Source organism: Electrona antarctica (genome assembly GCF_951216825.1).
Source record: "Electrona antarctica genome assembly, chromosome: 3".
Taxonomy (NCBI): domain Eukaryota; kingdom Metazoa; phylum Chordata; class Actinopteri; order Myctophiformes; family Myctophidae; genus Electrona; species Electrona antarctica.
In genome coordinates this window covers 51,278,173-51,296,009 of record NC_136808.1, presented here as the reverse complement: position 1 = coordinate 51,296,009, position 17,837 = coordinate 51,278,173, and the positions used below count along the sequence as shown (strand labels likewise).

Sequence of the window (17,837 nt, the reverse complement as noted above, 5' to 3'; positions counted from 1 at the left end):
ACTATAGACTGACCCATGATGACTAAACTACTATAGACTGACCCATGATGACTAAACTACTATAGACTGACCCATGATGACTAAACTACTATAGACTGACCCATGATGACTAAACTACTATAGACTGACCCATGATGACTAAACTACTATAGACTGACCCATGATGACTAAACTACTATAGACTGACCCATGATGACTAAACTACTATAGACTGACCCATGATGACTAAACTACTATAGACTGACCCATGATGACTAAACTACTATAGACTGACCCATGATGACTAAACTACTATAGACTGACCCATGGTGACTAAACTACTATAGACTGACCCATGATGACTAAACTACTATAGACTGACCCATGATGACTAAACTACTATAGACTGACCCATGATGACTATAAACTACTATAGACTGACCCATGATGACTATAAACTACTATAGACTGACCCATGATGACTAAACTACTATAGACTGACCCATGATGACTAAACTACTATAGACTGACCCATGGTGACTAAACTACTATAGACTGACCCATGATGACTAAACTACTATAGACTGACCCATGATGACTAAACTACTATAGACTGACCCATGATGACTAAACTACTATAGACTGACCCATGGTGACTAAACTACTATAGACTGACCCATGGTGACTAAACTACTATAGACTGACCCATGATGACTAAACTACTATAGACTGACCCATGATGACTAAACTACTATAGACTGACCCATGATGACTAAACTACTATAGACTGACCCATGATGACTAAACTACTATAGACTGACCCATGATGACTAAACTACTATAGACTGACCCATGATGACTAAACTACTATAGACTGACCCATGGTGACTAAACTACTATAGACTGACCCATGATGACTAAACTACTATAGACTGACCCATGATGACTAAACTACTATAGACTGACCCAGGATGACTAAACTACTATAGACTGACCCATGATGACTAAACTACTATAGACTGACCCATGGTGACTAAACTACTATAGACTGACCCATGATGACTAAACTACTATAGACTGACCCATGGTGACTAAACTACTATAGACTGACCCATGATGACTAAACTACTATAGACTGACCCATGGTGACTAAACTACTATAGACTGACCCATGCAGACTAAACTACTATAGACTGACCCATGATGACTAAACTACTATAGACTGACCCATGATGACTATAAACTACTATAGACTGACCCATGATGACTAAACTACTATAGACTGACCCATGATGACTAAACTACTATAGACTGACCCATGATGACTAAACTACAATAGACTGACCCATGGTGAGTAAACTACTAGAGCAACAACAGCCCCACCAACATTCCAGCACCAATCCTGTTGGTGTGGAGTGAACTTGTGTGAGTTCCACTTAGTGAAAAAGAAAAACAAGTGAAAGAAAGTGAGTGTAAACATAGCTGTTACACTACCAGTGTACCGCAGGCACAATGACATAATGGCCGAGGAACAAATAAGGGATTATTCTGGAGGAGTGCTGTGTGTCGCCTACACTGCCTGAAGTTCCTCACTCCGTTCTGAGTGAATGCAGGTAAACTCGGGAGCCTGAGCTGATCCCAGAATTCCTCATTATCCACCCAGCGGGAGGGCTCAAGTCCGCTCGCTCTGTCTCAGATCATACTCTGCCCAGCAAGATGAGCCCAGAGCTGGGCCAGCGAGGGCAAGCCAGGTCTCCTCATTATAACTAACTCATCCTTGGCATCTCTGCAAACCAAGTGCCACTTAGTTCCCACAGGAGGGGTCTAGCCTGGATCACTGATGAGATGGCAGAGCAAACAGCAGAGTCGTAATAGGAAAGCTTTGCATAAAAGCATGGCTTCCCCTGTCAGTGTAATGTGTAGCTATGGATAGCATGCACTTTGGTGTGCACTTTGTGAACAAAGCGGCAATGTTGTGTTAATGTGCCAACATGAGCTTAGCAGCTTGAGGTGAGCTGTGACACATGAGGACATTGAAATACATGGACAGTGGACAGTGGACAGCACCCTGTCTCCTGCAGGCCATCCTATGAAGTGGATGGAACAGCCAACTGGGCGTCTGATTCAGGACGTGCAAAGCCAGTCACACAGAGAACACCACCATATACCATGAGTCCGTTATCGTTCAATATGTACACATTGTATATGATGGATATTTAGAATGCTTTATGACTGCCTTAGTGCTTTAAAGGCATATTCAGTGATTTGACTTAATCTAAATATCACTTATTTTTTCTTTTTTTCTGGATAATCCTCCCTACTATAGAGTGTGCTGACCATATAAGGAGTTCCTCCCTGTTCCCAGTGAGCCCCTGGGGTCAAAAAACCCTAGTTTCAGTTTTGGTGGCGGGTGGCAAAGCCTTCATCCAATCAGGATGAGAGGGGCCTTCCTCCAATCATGATCGAGTGGGGGCGGGCCTTGGTGCACATGCTGTTGGCCTGTTGCACTTCCCCCCACTGTAGAGCGTGCATGTGCACATTTTGTTACCGGGGCGGACTGGGTGGTTTTCCAAATCACTCAAATCACTGAATGCTCCTTTAAGTGTAAGCCTGCATACACATTGGTGGTGGTTCAGGTTCGGGGGGGTTCCCTAATAACAGTGAAGCACTCAGATAGAAGACAATACTTGGACAACAATTATAGGAAATACACTTACTATTTTGAGTTGCAATAATGATAGAGAAAGACAATTCAAATTTGTACACAGACTCCATTATACACCTCTACTGAGAAGCAAGCTTGGTCTCAGCTCTCCTAACTGTAATAATGTGACACAGAAGTTGGTACATAACTACATATGCACATATGCTTTGGAAATGTACAAAGATGCAGGTGTTTTGGAATGAGGTGAAGAATGAGCTGGACACCTTGATTGGATATAATTTGAACTTGTCACCTCTGAAAATAGCAGATCTACAAGCTCACAGTTGTGAGCTTGTACATCTGCTATTTTCAGAGTGAAGTGCTATATAAATGTAATCCATTATTATTATTATTATTATTATTAGATACAGTATGCGTGCCAGTGAGCACCCCATTCTAGTGTATATATAACAAGCTATTAAACCATATTTATTAAATATAACTACAGTCCTGAAGATAAATTAAATGAAAAGGAAAAAGCACAAAAGCTGTATTTCTAGGGGTGAAAATGTCTCGGCAGATTTGTTAGTCTGCAGAACAAAGAAGATAAGAACAAAGGTTGGGGCAAAAAATGTCACCCAGCCTGCAGGACAGGTGCAAATATACAACACGCTGAATAAACAACATACAATTTGAATAAAGCGTGTCATTCCACATATCAACCCTATTTCTAGGATAAATGAATGCAGCCTCGCACAGCAGGTGAAGTCTGTAAGTGCGGAGTCTTAACCCATTTAGACCTGACGCCGCATCTGTGTCACATTATAGCGTTTTAACCACTTTCGGCACAATTTTAAACTTCAGCTATTGAAAAATAGCAGATCTACAAGCTCGTAGCGCGCCACCGAGTGGCGCGCTACGAGCTTGTAGGTCTGCTATTTATTTTAAATCGTGAACATGTGGTGCAAATCTTTGAATATATTTTCTTTCAGAGCGTTTTAAACTCAAATAGTTGCTTCTGGGGAGGTCCCTGGAACCACATATTTTGAGATGGGGGTCCGTGGCTCAATAGAGATAATTCTGGGGGTCCTTGACATGAAAAAGGTTGAGCACCACTGACATAGAAACATTGGTTTTTGAGAATTTTTTTAGGATTTAGAAGCCTTTTTTAAAATTTCAATATCAGGTGTAAATGGGTTAAGGCCCTCGGCCAGGGGCCTCTACTCCGTCTTCCCCTGTGCATTATGATCATACACTGATTGTAGCCACAGTAAACCCAAGGGCCCTGCATGGCAAAGCCTGGGTAAAGCATGCGATGCAGCTATTGTGTTTTCCATCCCAGTTACAATTAAGTCTCTGTAAACGGGCACAGTGCCAGCCACCACCCCAGTCTCAGTAGATCAGAAAATACTTCAGGTAAACACCACAATAAGCTAAGAAGCAGAAATTAGACATTGTTTTGTACCTCTAGACAGTTGCTATAGAGACTGTTGCTAATTAACTGTGCTCTGCCCCAGGGTAACAAAGGGCTTAAGGGCACTCAGGATAGCTTCTCTATGGATGGAACACTGCTCTCCAGAGGGTCTCTCGGATACAAAAAAAATACCTCTGTCTCCGTCCACCCTCCTTTCATCTCGGATGCCATGAGAGGTTTTGTGTGTTGTCTATCTGTGACAGTACTAATAATCCCTATGGACCTTCAGCCACCACCATGGTCAGGCAAACCTCTTAAAAGGCAAAATCACTGCCATGTTTTAGACAAATCAATTATTATGCCTTGTATCAGCATCGAGGATCACTTCATGGGTTTAGAATTATCCCTGATTTTTTTGTATTCTGCCGTTAGCAACTGCTGTTAGCAAGGAGTGTACAGCGCTTCCTTCTATAGCGTTCTATGGCCACATTTTCACTACAGTTTTTCGAATGCCCTCCTTGGCATCAAAGGTTCTGGTATTGCCTGATAAGTCACCGTTTTCATGTGTTTATTTTATGGTATAGGTATTTTATGGAGAGCATGATTGTTTGTTTTTAGTTCAATGTTTGTTTTGAAAACGCCATTGACAATGAAGGGAAATTTACGTCATCTTGTCCCTAACACAAACATTAAATGCCATTAACAATAAAGATAATTTAATGTTTGTTTTTAGTTCAATGTTTGTTTTAAAAACGCCATTAACAATAAAGATAATTTAATGTTTGTTTTTAGTTCAATGTTTGTTTTAAAAACGCCATTGACAATGAAGGACAATTTACGTCATCTTGTCCCTAACACACAAACATTAAATGCCATTAACAATAAAGAGAATTTAATGTTTGTTTTGTCACCGTTTGTTTTACATCACCATTACATCACCTAAATCATAGCAACATGAGTTAGACTTTAATATATTAGCGCCCCTCACTTCACACGGGTGTGATTTTTTTCTCTCTCAATCATTCATTACGACGGGGACGCTGGGGTTAACAGGGAGAGCTGTTTTGTTTTTTTAAACGGACACATTCATTCATACAAGAGAGTTGTGTGTGTCAATGGTCAACAAATGGCCTACGTTTGAACGTTCGACTATAAAAATGAAGGTACTTCGAATTAAAATAAAAGAAGAAGTGAATCTGCTGTGCAGGTTCTCGTCTGGGCGCATGTAACCTTAACGGCAGCTGGTCTCGCAAGATCACCGAGGCAGAAGAGCGAAGTCTCCCCTCGCTTTTAATTGGTGGTGTCACGCACAAAGTCACGAACACGATCCAATCAACAAGTCCACAAAGCATCGCTGATGCAACGCATTGTGGGCTTGTAGATTAGCTGTGTGTGGCTTCAAACAATGAAAGATAAATCAGCTGCCTCGCTGTAGCGTAAACACAGACTTCACACTGAAAGACCCAGTAACCAAACTTGTGTAAACAATCTCGTGGAAATCACACACTTTTAATCATCACACAATTGTCACATTTATCTTGTAGCCTAATTTGATTTGATTGAACAAATAGCTCAACAATGACACGACTGTTAGAACACTCTCTCACCCGACGCTCTGTTTTTCTTTTCAGTCAGCGTCATCATGTGTTTTCATATGAGGGACATTTTTATTCTCCCGGTACTTTTCGGAAAAAATACCGGATAGCTTATGTGACTTCCGTCACACAAGATCAGTGGCCGTTTTCATATTCAGTGAACTTTGGCTCTGTGAAAACGGGGCTTAAACCTAGAACACTAAACCCAACTTTTGTCACACCATCACTAAACCCAAGTATATTTTACCCGATATTCCATAAAAATATATTTCTCAGCTAAATATACAGTATTATACTATATAGTAGTAATATAAGTACAGCAGTACATGACAACTGGAGGTACTCTTCTTTAAAATTTTCAACATAACATTTCACAAAAACCTGAAAAGTAGACCCCCCCCCCCCCCCCCCCCATGACGCTGATTTGAAAACTGTCAAGTGGCATTTCTTCCTCAGCCTAGTGGGAATATGCATGCACAGTTTCACCGCAATCGGACGCTGCGTTTAGGAGTTTTTGTACAAAACGAGTACAAAGCGGCCTACTCCTGAAAACTTTAGAAGCCAATCGTAGCAAATCAGGATGGATTATGAGAAATCAAACAAACCCGTCTTGATCGCATGCCTATGGAGAGCATGTGTACCGATTTGCGTGACATTTGGATAAAATCTGAAGGAGTAATATTACAAAATATGTCGGCCTCCTGGTGGCGCTATAAAGAGCAGATGTGAAAAATTCCAGGCAAAGGTTTGTCCTTGGCCTCTAGGGAGTGTGCATGTAAAGTTTTACACAGATCCGTGCAGTTAGAGGTAAAAACACTAATCGGCGGCCTGGGCCATGGCTCAGTGGTCCAGGCACCTTGGCTGGTAATCCAGTCTGGCAGTGTGCCGCGGGTTCGACTCCCGATCCCGACGGCCTTTACTGCATGTCTTCCCCCCCATCTCTCTCCCCATTTCCTGTCAGCCCACTGTCTGTCCCTCCATAAAAAATATAAAATAAAGGCGAAAGCCACAAAAAAAAACATTAAAAAAAAAACCCACTAATCGGCCAGTTATAGCGCCACCATGAGGCCGAGTTGAAAATGTTCCAGTGGCATTTGTTCCTCGGCCTAGTGGGAATGTGCGTGCACAATTTCACGGAAATCACACAATGTGTTCATGATTTGCGGCATTTTGTTTGAAACTGAGCACCCCTGCGAACTTTGGAAGCCAATATTAGCCAATCAGGATGTAGTCTCAAAAATCTGAAAGACCCGTTTTGTTGAATGGCTCTAGAGAGACTGTGTACCAATTTGTGATGTTTGGACAAAATCTGTAGATGTACTGTCCAAAAATCTTTTTTGTGCAGTGCTCAGTATCGAGTCGGGCGGACCCACGGTTCTCCAGAACCACCACAAAAGGCTCTGGCAAGGCTCTGCCAGTGGGCCTAAATCCCCTCACCTGTGCAATTTCCAGCCTCTGCCTCAGCCAGATAGTTAAAACGGGTGCTATGACAAGTTGACAACAGGTATTATTAGGTTCCAAAGTTGCATCGTTCTCAAGTAGGCCGGTGGCCGACACGTACAGGTCTAGTATTCACAATGCACAATGGAAAATATTATTATTGCGACTTTAGGTTGATTACTATTACTATGAAAACTTGCAAAACTTGTACGCCAGTCGTGTCACGCCTCCATATATGGTCACGCCTCATGACATCACGCCACCATATATGGCCGTCTCCATATATGAAGATCACGACACTGACCTCATCAAACCCTAAGACTGGATCATCACCTAGATCTGCATATATGGAGCCAGACAGCAACTCTACATCTGACCTCAAACCCTTAGATCTCCATATATGCAGCTGACTTGTTCTGACATTCCATATGTTGATACTTCCCCACCCGTCCTTCCTCTTCGATGTCTCCCTTTTGACTGATACCCCGTCCATTCAAACTCTAGTCCATTCAAACTCTAGTTTGAATGGAGTTCAACAGGCTTCTCAACAGGCCCAAAAAGTAATGCCCGGCCCTACCTGGGCCCTCATCAAACCCTGTACACTCAAGACACTGCCGCGGCTGCCACTCTTAGATCTCCATATATGGAGCTGACCTGTTCCGACATTCCATATGTTGAACTGAACTCATCAAACCCTGTATACTCAAGATACGCTCCATATATGGCCAGACCTCATCAAACACTGTACACTCAAGACACTGCCCTGCTGCCACCCTTAGATCTCCATATATGGAGCTGACCTGTTCTGACATTCCATATGTTGATCTGACCTCATCATACCCTGTACACTCAAGACACGTTCCATATATGTCCAGTACAGAATTGATTCCATATGTTGATCTGACCCCCCCCCCCCCCCCATGCCAAAGCGCCAGCCCAGCAGTCTGCCGTCACCCAGGTGGATGTGTGCACGTGACCTCGCCCTTTAGGGCGAATTACTGGATATTATTATTATTATTTTAATAAATAGGCCCTCAGGGCGTATATTACTGGTTATTATTATTATAATTTTAATATATTAGTACTATTGTTTTTGTTGTTTTGTAACAATGCAACAGGCATCCAATACAGCAGAAGCCCCACTAGGAAGGCAGGTGTGAGATTCCTGAGGGAGATGAAGATGGCCTGCCTGTGAGATTCCTCTTGGCTCTCCTGTCAGATACAGTCTGGTGTACAGTATGACTCCTGTCAGATACAGTATGGTGTACAGTATGGTGTACAGTATGGTGTGGCATTAAGCAACTAGTCGACTAGTTTACTAGTCGACTAGTAAATCCACTAGTCGACCTTGTTGGTAGTAGTTGACTAGTTGATAAGAAAAAAGAAAAGAAAAAAAAGTTTATTTTCTTTATTTTTTATTTTTTTCCCGATTTTGTAGGCCTCAAGATCAGGTAGATTATAGTTATAGTCACCATGTACACAGTTTTTCAATGTACAAATATTTATTTCCAAAAAACAAACAAAAAAAAGGTTTATTTTTTTATTTTTTACATAATAGGTAGTTAAACAACTAGTCGACTAGTAAACTAGGCAACTAGTCAACTAGTAAAAATGACTAGAAGTGAATGCCCTAGGTGTACAGTATGAGGCAACACCTGCCACACCAGTGGTTACATACTGTACATGCACTCCCATAGTTCTAATGTCATGTCCCTTGAATAGGCTACTCTATATTTCACACAGGGTCAATTCACATTTAGAGACAACATGACTCAATTGAGCAAACAAAAAAAGCATTGCAGCAAGATCAATTAATTAAAATGAAATACATCCCAATTTGTGTTTAATCCATTTTGGGCGGGAACCCCTCTTGGTGTTTTAAGCATTATATTATGCTTTAGCTGTTGAAAAAAATAGCAGATCTACAAGCTCATAGCGCGGCACCGAGTGAACTTGTAGGTCAGCTATTTTTGAAAAATCATGAAAATGTTCCTGAAATCTTTATATATATTGTTACAGAACGAGTTTTTAACTCAAATCTTTGCTACTGGGAGGGTCACTGGAACAACATATTTTCAGATGGGGGTCGGCGGCCAATGTCATATATATTTGGGGTCCTTGACATGAATATGTTTGAGAACCACTGACATAGAAACATAGGTTTTTCGAGAAAACTGAAGACATTTGTAGAATCGTTCCCAGGTCAAAATGGGTTAAGAAAGCCCCACATCGCGTTTAATGCTTCAGTGGCTTTTGAGAGAGTGTCACACACAGTTCACGCTATGATGAGTTTGGCACTAGGACCCAGCGACAGCTGCAGGGTTGAGCAACAAGCCCTGTCGCCCGGATATATATTATATATAAAATACTAATTTACTAGGACCAATTTCGTTTTCACTTTCTAGTGTAATTACAAACAGAATAAATAATGTATCTTCTCAAAAATCTGCCAAATCTCTCACCGTCTTTTAAAAAGGTTTTATAAAGGTTTAGCACAGACATTGCTCAACTCTGTTTAATTAGGAGGAAATGAATAGCAATCACACTTTACTGTGTCATTATGTTTATAGATCAGCGTTCACACTTAAAATGTTCTGCTCTGCTGGCACCGAGCGTTTATGTCCCTACTACTGGACAACGGGAAACGCCAGTGTTGAGTACACTGTGCTTCTGGTGGGTAAATAATATGCAACCGGATACCAGGCACATCTGGTAGGAGAGTCCCCTGCTCTCCGTCACATACAAGATACATTTAAAATCCCCCCAACAACAGGATAGCGCCAGCCAAACATACCACGTTGTGTTTGAATCACTCACCTAGCCACTTGAAATGTTAAAGGATTTTTGTTACATAGCTTTTCTTGAAATATGTTCTCAGGAAAATAAATACATGGCATCCATCAGCACTGCATTCTTTGGCCAGAACCCTGTAAGCTGCTTTCTGTTGGTACTAGATCCATTGCTTATCCTTGAAGTGCATATTGCTTCTGTTAATGCATCATTTTCATTCTAGCTAACATAGTTTTTATTGATTTATACCTCATAGTACGACAGTGCTGCACACTGAGAATAGCCAACCTACAAGGTTTTTCATCGTCGTCATACGACGGAGCAGACATGTACTGAATTACCCTATTGACAGACCAAAAGTTCCAGATATTGATTACCGTACTCAACAAACATTATTTCTGAATGTTATCTATAACATTGAGGATGTCCGGCATTTGAAAAGTGAGTCTTGCACTGTAATGTGAATCATAAAAAAAAAAGAAGAAAACAAAATCTCCAGGAAAACCTATTTGTCATGCCCTAATCCAGAGCAGAGGGGCTGTGACTCAGTTGCTTTGGCGCTCACAGCCTGTATTGAGAGTAGGAGAGGAAGGCAAGGAGATTAGGAGGAAAGCAAAAGGAGACGAAGAGGCAGCGGGGAGTGGTCTGTGCGGCTGGTCACCTCTTTGTAGTGGCAGCTGAGGGGGCTTCACTGCAACTCTTCACAATTTACATTTTGTTTGGCTGGAGGGGGGGGTCACATGACAGCTGCGAGTGAACACCCCGAGGGGGGCTTTCTGCTTTCACTTGACACTGACAGGCTGTGAGAGAGTCTAACACGGCAGAAAGACAATATTCCCTCTTTCCATGACATCACCCAGCCAGGAATGGGGGAAGTGGAGGAAGGGGCGGGGTGGCACAGCTGGTGGCAGCCGCAGCGCCATCTGCTACTGGCTAATAGTTGACAACGCTTTACTTATAGACTCTTACTACTGCAGAGTAAGAGGTCTGGACATAATGACCCCCGACCACAGAGAAAAGAGTGTCTGGCTAGCCACTTCCTGTGTGCATTACTTTGGTTGACAAACAATTAATCTTTTTTTCTTTTCTTTTTTTTTTTACCACATTAACCCTGCCGTCCCTACTTTGGGAATGTCATTATAGGCATTATATTTCAAAAGTAAATATTTTTGAGGGGCGCCAGCCCCTCATGTCCAGCTTTGAGGGTTTGTGTACAAACATCGAAGACAAAAGTGTGTAAACACAAACACTGAAGACAAAAGTGAGGATGCACATTGTGATTGGCCAGAATACGATGATAAGAGCGCCCCTTACTTCACACAGGTGTGATTTTTTGCAGAACACTTGGATTTGATCAAAATGTTGGAACTATGCCTACAAGCTTACAAGCTTACAATGTGCCACATTGTAAGCTTGTAGATCGGCTAGTTTCAAATAGCTGATGATGCTGATAAAATGGGGCTTTTAAGTGGGTTTTAAGTGGTTAAGCACATGATGGCCAGTGGCACACAGATAAACACAGAATAGAGACCACACAGCAGGCCCAACACTTACCATACATCTTTCCCTCGTCAGACAGGATGATCTTCCTGCGGCCACACGGAGGGTAGATGGCCAAGGCCTCCTGGAAGCTCTGCTCGATGTCAGGGCTCCACACCCCCTCTGCATCGTTGTCCATTGGCTTGTCGGCAGAGTCACTCATCCTTTCCATGTCCTCGGCAGGGCTCTCACTACCACTCCAGCTGCTGGGGTCCATGGTGGAGGCGGCTGGGCTCTCCAAGCCGAAGCCTGGAGCAGGCTAGGGGGAGACCTGGAAGCCTGGAGCAGGCTAGGGGGAGACCTGGAAGCCTGGAGCAGGCTAGGGGGAGACCTGGAATTCCCAGTAAACAAACACAAGCCACCAGTCACTCTCCACACCAGAGCTGCACACACATTTGCCTCCAAGTAAACAACACATACACACACAGCTGCTGCTGCTGCTACACACCCATAACTGACAGCACAATATGAACTGTGGAAAAAGCCAAAAAAGATGTTTGCCAAATATGTTGCTGAGTTGATTGACCAAGGATGTTATAGTTTAAAACAATGGTAATTCTCCTCCTCCTTTACAGAACTGCAGTAAGAAACTAATATATTCACGCAAAACGTCAATCATTGAAGCATGGACTTAATTCGAGATTTTTTCACGTAATCTTTTCATAATCATCATATTTTTTTATCCCATGATTTTTGTAACGCATTTTTTTCACCCAGAGTAAATTGTCTAGTGGAATCCTGGGCGCTACGCTATACTCCCTCTGCCAACCTGGGGAGAGCAACGGACTGACCTCATGCTTCCTTCAATGCATGAAGAGTCCAAGCCGCTTCTTTTTACCTGACAGGGGGGGAGTTTCCCTGGTTGGACGTAGCGCGTGGAAGGAACACGTTATTACAACCAGTTCCTTTCCCCTCCATCGGGCGCCCCAGCTGGCCAGGGTACCCACCCTAGGGGACACGGGGAGAACATGCAAACTCCACACAGAAATGCCCTTTTGCCCTTTTACCAACCCTACAGAGGGTATGGGCACTAATGGGGGCAGAGGAGTGGACCTTCTAGCTGTGAGGCGACAGCTCTACCGACTGCGCCACCGTGCCCCTTCACTTAACCCATTTTGACCTGAGATCAGATTCTAAAAATGTCTTCTACATCCTGACAGTTTTCTGAAAAAGCTATGTTTCTATGTCAGTCGTTCTTCGATTTTTCAAAAATAGCAGACCTACAAGCTCGTAGCGCGCCACTCGGTGGCGCGCTATGAGCTTGTAGATCTGCTATTTTTCAATAGCTAAAGCATAACATAATGCTAACACCAAAAGGGGTTCCCGCCCAAAATGGGTTTTAAATAAATGTAAAAAATCTGCAAACTAAACAAGACGAAAGTAACATGCTCGGATTTCTTCCACAAATGATGGTTGTCACAATAATAAATGTGAATAATTTTAGTAAACTAATTTTCTGCATGTGAGGTATAGCTGCCCACTGGGATTAAAAGACTGAAACTTGATGACTTGGTTGTGTTTGTACACATCAAAAATAGCAGATCTACATGCTCGTCGTGACACAGTGAAACGCTTGTAGATTGGCTATTTTTGGCGAGCAACTACAGTAAGTATAAATTAGACATAATGGTGACCTTCACAAAGATGAAAACACAATGACAACTAGGCTACTATGTACAGTACAGAGTACATAATGTGGTCATCATTGGTAGCCTATCCGTCTGTTGTTGTTGTTGTAATGTGGGAAATGTTCTTTCTCCATAGCTCTTATTTTTCGTTTTCATTTTGAAGTTATTTTCTGGCAGACAAAAAGATCCACAATGTCAAAAGGATTTGTTTAAAGGAACAGGATTGTTCCTTATTTGCTGTTCGTTTTATTAGCTTTTCTGTCATTAACCCATTTTGGGCGGGAACCCCTTTTGGTGTTTTAAACATTATGTTATAATTTAGCTATTGAAAAATAGCAGATCTACAAGCTCATAGCGCGCCACCGAGTGGCGCGCTAAGAGCTTGTAGGTCTGCTATTTAAAAAAAAAATGAAAATATTTATTTCAGAAAACTGGAGGATTTAGAAGATTTTTTTTAAATTTCGAGGTCAGGCCTAAATGGGCCTGACCAAAACTGTTTTGCTTTCGTCAGCCCTCTTGGTACAAACAAACTTTATTATAATTCATTCATTATGGTGGGGATATTTATTATTATTATTATTATTTATTACATATACCTTTTCTTAAGATTCTGTAGACCAAGAATAATGTGACACCACCAAATGATATACTGGTCAAAACAATTCTAAATGCTACAAATCACACCAGTGGAAAACATAATTGTAATACACTATAGTATACATTAATTACAGGATCCTTGAGTTTTGTCTTTAACTGAAATCTGACAAGTGAGAAGTGGGACTATAGTAGCATATATTTCTTCAAGTGAGAAGTGGGACTATAGTAGCATATATTTCTTCAAGTGAGGAGTGGGACTATAGTAGCATATATTTCTTCAAGTGAGGAGTGGGACTATAGTAGCATATATTTCTTCAAGTGAGGAGTGGGACTATAGTAGCATATATTTCTTCAAGTGAGGAGTGGGACTATAGTAGCATATATTTCTTCAAGTGAGAAGTGGGACTATAGTAGCATATATTTCTTCAAGTGAGAAGTGGGACTATAGTAGCATATATTTCTTCAAGTGAGAAGTGGGACTATAGTAGCATATATTTCTTCTAGCATGTGGGTTCGTGAGGGGGAAAAGGGGGGATGGGACCAAGCTGTTGGAAAAAAGAAAAAACTCCCAGAGAGAGGAGAGCGCTTTTACTGAATTCCGTTTTTGTGTGCTGACTGCTGACACTGCAGAACTAACTCACAAACTGATGAGGCGGGGGGAAAATTCTCATTTCAACCACTAAATGGCTGGGACTCTCTCTTTTCTAGATGTGCTCCCCTCGTCCCAACTGAATAATGAACTACACTGGTAATCACTTCCAGCTTGCACTTCTCACTAGCATGTTGTGAGAAAGAATTCTAAAAGACAAAAAAATGGTTCCTTCCATAAGTCAAAAACCTTAGAATTTGTATGGATTTAAGGGGCTTCTATATTTTATACAATCCTTTTTGGCGCGTGGAAAATAATTCACACGTGTGAGTTATCACTTGCATGCATCACCACCACATAATTTAAAGTTAATCCATATTGTGGACATTTTCAGAAAACTATAGATTAGCCATGGAATAATACATGCTTTTAAACCTTTGTCAAGAGCCTTGCAGTATACCTTCTTTAAGTTATTTTTCTTCATTATAAGCCAGGCTGTTTTTTTGTGCACTGATATTTTGCCTTCTGTTTCACAGGTGGACTCCTCACACACGTCACACCAGGAAATGAATACTGTTAATGTCATGCATGTCATAAATTATTGAAAACTTTGCTCCACCACTGACCACGGTCCTGTCTGAGGAGAACAGGCAACAGGCACTGCCACTGCTACATAACTACTAGTTACAGATACATAAGTTCCTTACAGTATTGTAACAGTTATTATATTAATATGGGCTAAAGTTAAGGAACACATTTTTCTACTATAATACAAAGGGGCTTGAGAAAGTGCGAACAAGAAGGCACTGGAGCAGCTCAGACGATTTAGGCCCTTAGTTTATTATAGCAGGGTGCAAGTAAAAAGTGACAACGTTTCGATGTGTAAGTTACGTCAGGTCAGGGCTTGAGAAAGTATGAGAGGACACAGAACAACTGGCTCATTCATCAAGTCATCAAAACCCAAATCATCTTCTCTCTTTCCTCAACACGCATTAATCTGAGGGAGAGGAACAGTGATATCCACTCATAGTCATAGCATTGTAATCACATGGATTTCAACAGGTCAGAGACAGAAGGAGGGAGTTAGTGCAGCCATATTTAGTGGTCTACATGTACTGTACGGGTACAGTAAGACTACTGTAAGATTCCTTAAATATCCATATGCATGACAGACATCGTACTAACGTACTGCATGTCATTCACAATAATATTTGTTTGAGTAAATAAAGGTATTGTTACTGTTAAGTATCACTACCATAGGTTTAGGAAATGTAATGGACATAATCTCACACTGGCTGATATGACAGTATAGTAAACCTCAACATGAGTTAAAGTCAAGAACAATACAATTGAGTAATTTTCAAGTTCCATTATTGGCCTACTCGGGAACAATGCAAATCGGGAGAGTTAGGAATGCAAATGCCACCGTGCCCCGGGGGAGTCGGTAGTGCTGTCGCCTCACGGCTAGAAGGTCCTGGGTTCGATTCCCGCTCGGGAATCGACCTCCGCATCATCAGTGCCCATACCCCGAGGCGGGGTTGGCGAAAGAGCCTTTCTGTGTGGAGTTTGCATGTTCTCCCCGTGTCCCCTAGGGTAGGTACCCTCACATGTTCTCCCCGTGTCCCCTAGGGTAGGTACCCTCACAAAAAACATGCAGTAATCCTGGTCTCTAAACTACCTCCCCTGGCCAGCCGGGGCACCTGATGAAGGGGAAACTCCCCCTGTCAGGTGAAAAGAAGCAGCTTGGACTCCTCATGCATAGAAGGAAGCATGAGGTCAGTCTGTTGCCCCCCCCCCCCCCCCCCCCCCCCAGGTTGGCAGAGGAAGTGTAGCGCCCAGGATTACATTAGATAATTGACACTGGGTGAAAAAAAATGGATGGGATAAAAACGATTAAAATAAAACGGAATGCATATGCCCCACCATTGTACCCATCTGTCTGTCTGTGTCCTTTTTATGCCCATGAAGGTATTTGTATCGGTCTAATATCTTCAAGAGCTGAATCTGTTGTTGTTGTTGTTGGTAGGAATAAACACAGAAGCACCCAGGAATAAGAAAGGGGAGGAGACAAACCCGAGTTCTTGTTTTACACAAAAAAGGAGGCGCCACCAACAGGTGGATTTTTACAAAACACATTTTTGAAACAAAATGCCTCAAATCATCCAATTGCCATCCAAGGCGAAAGAAGAAATGGCACCCTTTTCACATTGGCCTATTATAGCGCCACCAGGAGGCCACAACCTGACCTGTCCTGGTGGAGACCTGTGCCCCGAGGGGCACTTTTTGAGTGGTGTAAACCACTCCTACAACTGGCTTTGTTAGTTACGTGTCTGTCTGTCTGTTCGTACCAAAAAATGAGCATGGTTGCTATGGTCACCCAGTTCACACGGGTGTGATTTCATTACGTCAGACATTACGTCAGACCACAGCTGATCAGTCTATATAAGACCTTACACCACTCAGTTCACACGGGTGTGATTTTTCTAGTTATATCTGCAGAAGTGTGCTATGAAATGTAAATATCTGTGTCTATCTGTATTTGGGTGTGTGTGGAAATGTTGCAACTTGCTGGCTGCAATGCAATGCTATCCCATTGGCTGAGAGGTCGCCTAGAGGCAAAAAGTGTGTGGTTGCCTAGAGACAAGGCAGCCAATCAGAAAGATAGGTGACTATACGGCAGTCAATGAAATGATAAGGCCACAGAAAAAAAAGGTTATATTGCAAAGCAACATATTGGATGAACTATGCCTATTGAGCATTTAAATAACATTGACATGATGACATGACATCTCCACAACCCAATACAGTGATCTGAAAGACTTGTATTGTACCGTTTAAAATGTTCGTTATACTATTCAACTAATTACACACTATATGAATGTGCATAAAGAAGGTCACACATTTGTAAGACACAATCCCTGCGCCAATTTGCTCTATGTGGGTCAGGTGAGTTTCCTCCTGTAGGGTAGACGGGTCCGTAGCGTAGAGAGAATCATTATCACCCCATCATAGAAGCTGCCACTAAGCAAGCACCACTGCCTACCTCTTTGATTCCTCTCACTTATTGTCCCTGATTCCACACTGTCAAATCTACAATGTTGTTCATTAAAAAAAAATCACACCTGTGTGAAGTAAGTGGTGCAACTCCGTAAGTGGTCCATCCCTATGTCCCTATGTCCATCCCTATGTCCATCCCTATGTCCCTATGTCCATCCCTATATGTCCCTATGTCCATCCCTATGTCCATCCCTATGTCCATCCCTATATGTCCCTATGTCCATCCCTATGTCCCTATGTCCATCCCTATGTCCCTATGTCCATCCCTATGTCCATCCCTATATGTCCCTATGTCCATCCCTATGTCCATACCTATATGTCCCTATGTCCATCCCTATGTCCCTATGTCCCTATGTCCATCCCTATGTCCCTATGTCCCCTATGTGTCCCTATGTCCATCCCTATGTCCATATGTCCCCTATGTGTCCCTATGTCACATAGGGACACATAGGGGACACATTAACCATAACCACGTATATGGTGGTTATGGTTAATGTAATACTAACATTAAATTAATTAATTAACATTAATTATTATTTTTTTTAAAATCTGGTTCAGTCCAGAA

General features: G+C 42.1%; 1 protein-coding gene across 4 annotated transcripts in view; it reads right to left on the bottom strand.

The window, feature by feature from the left end:
- tead1b (TEA domain family member 1b) overlaps positions 1–17,837 on the bottom strand; it is an 89,957-nt gene that overhangs the window by 55,005 nt on the left and 17,115 nt on the right. For 3 of the 4 annotated variants that reach the window (XM_079497253.1, XM_079497255.1, XM_079497256.1), the window contains exon 3: positions 11,417–11,732. In XM_079497253.1, the coding sequence (XP_079353379.1) occupies positions 11,417–11,618 (202 nt within the window). In that variant the 5' untranslated portion in view covers positions 11,619–11,732. The remainder of the gene's footprint in view (positions 1–11,416; positions 11,733–17,837) is intronic. The other variant, XM_079497254.1, reaches the window with a different exon arrangement.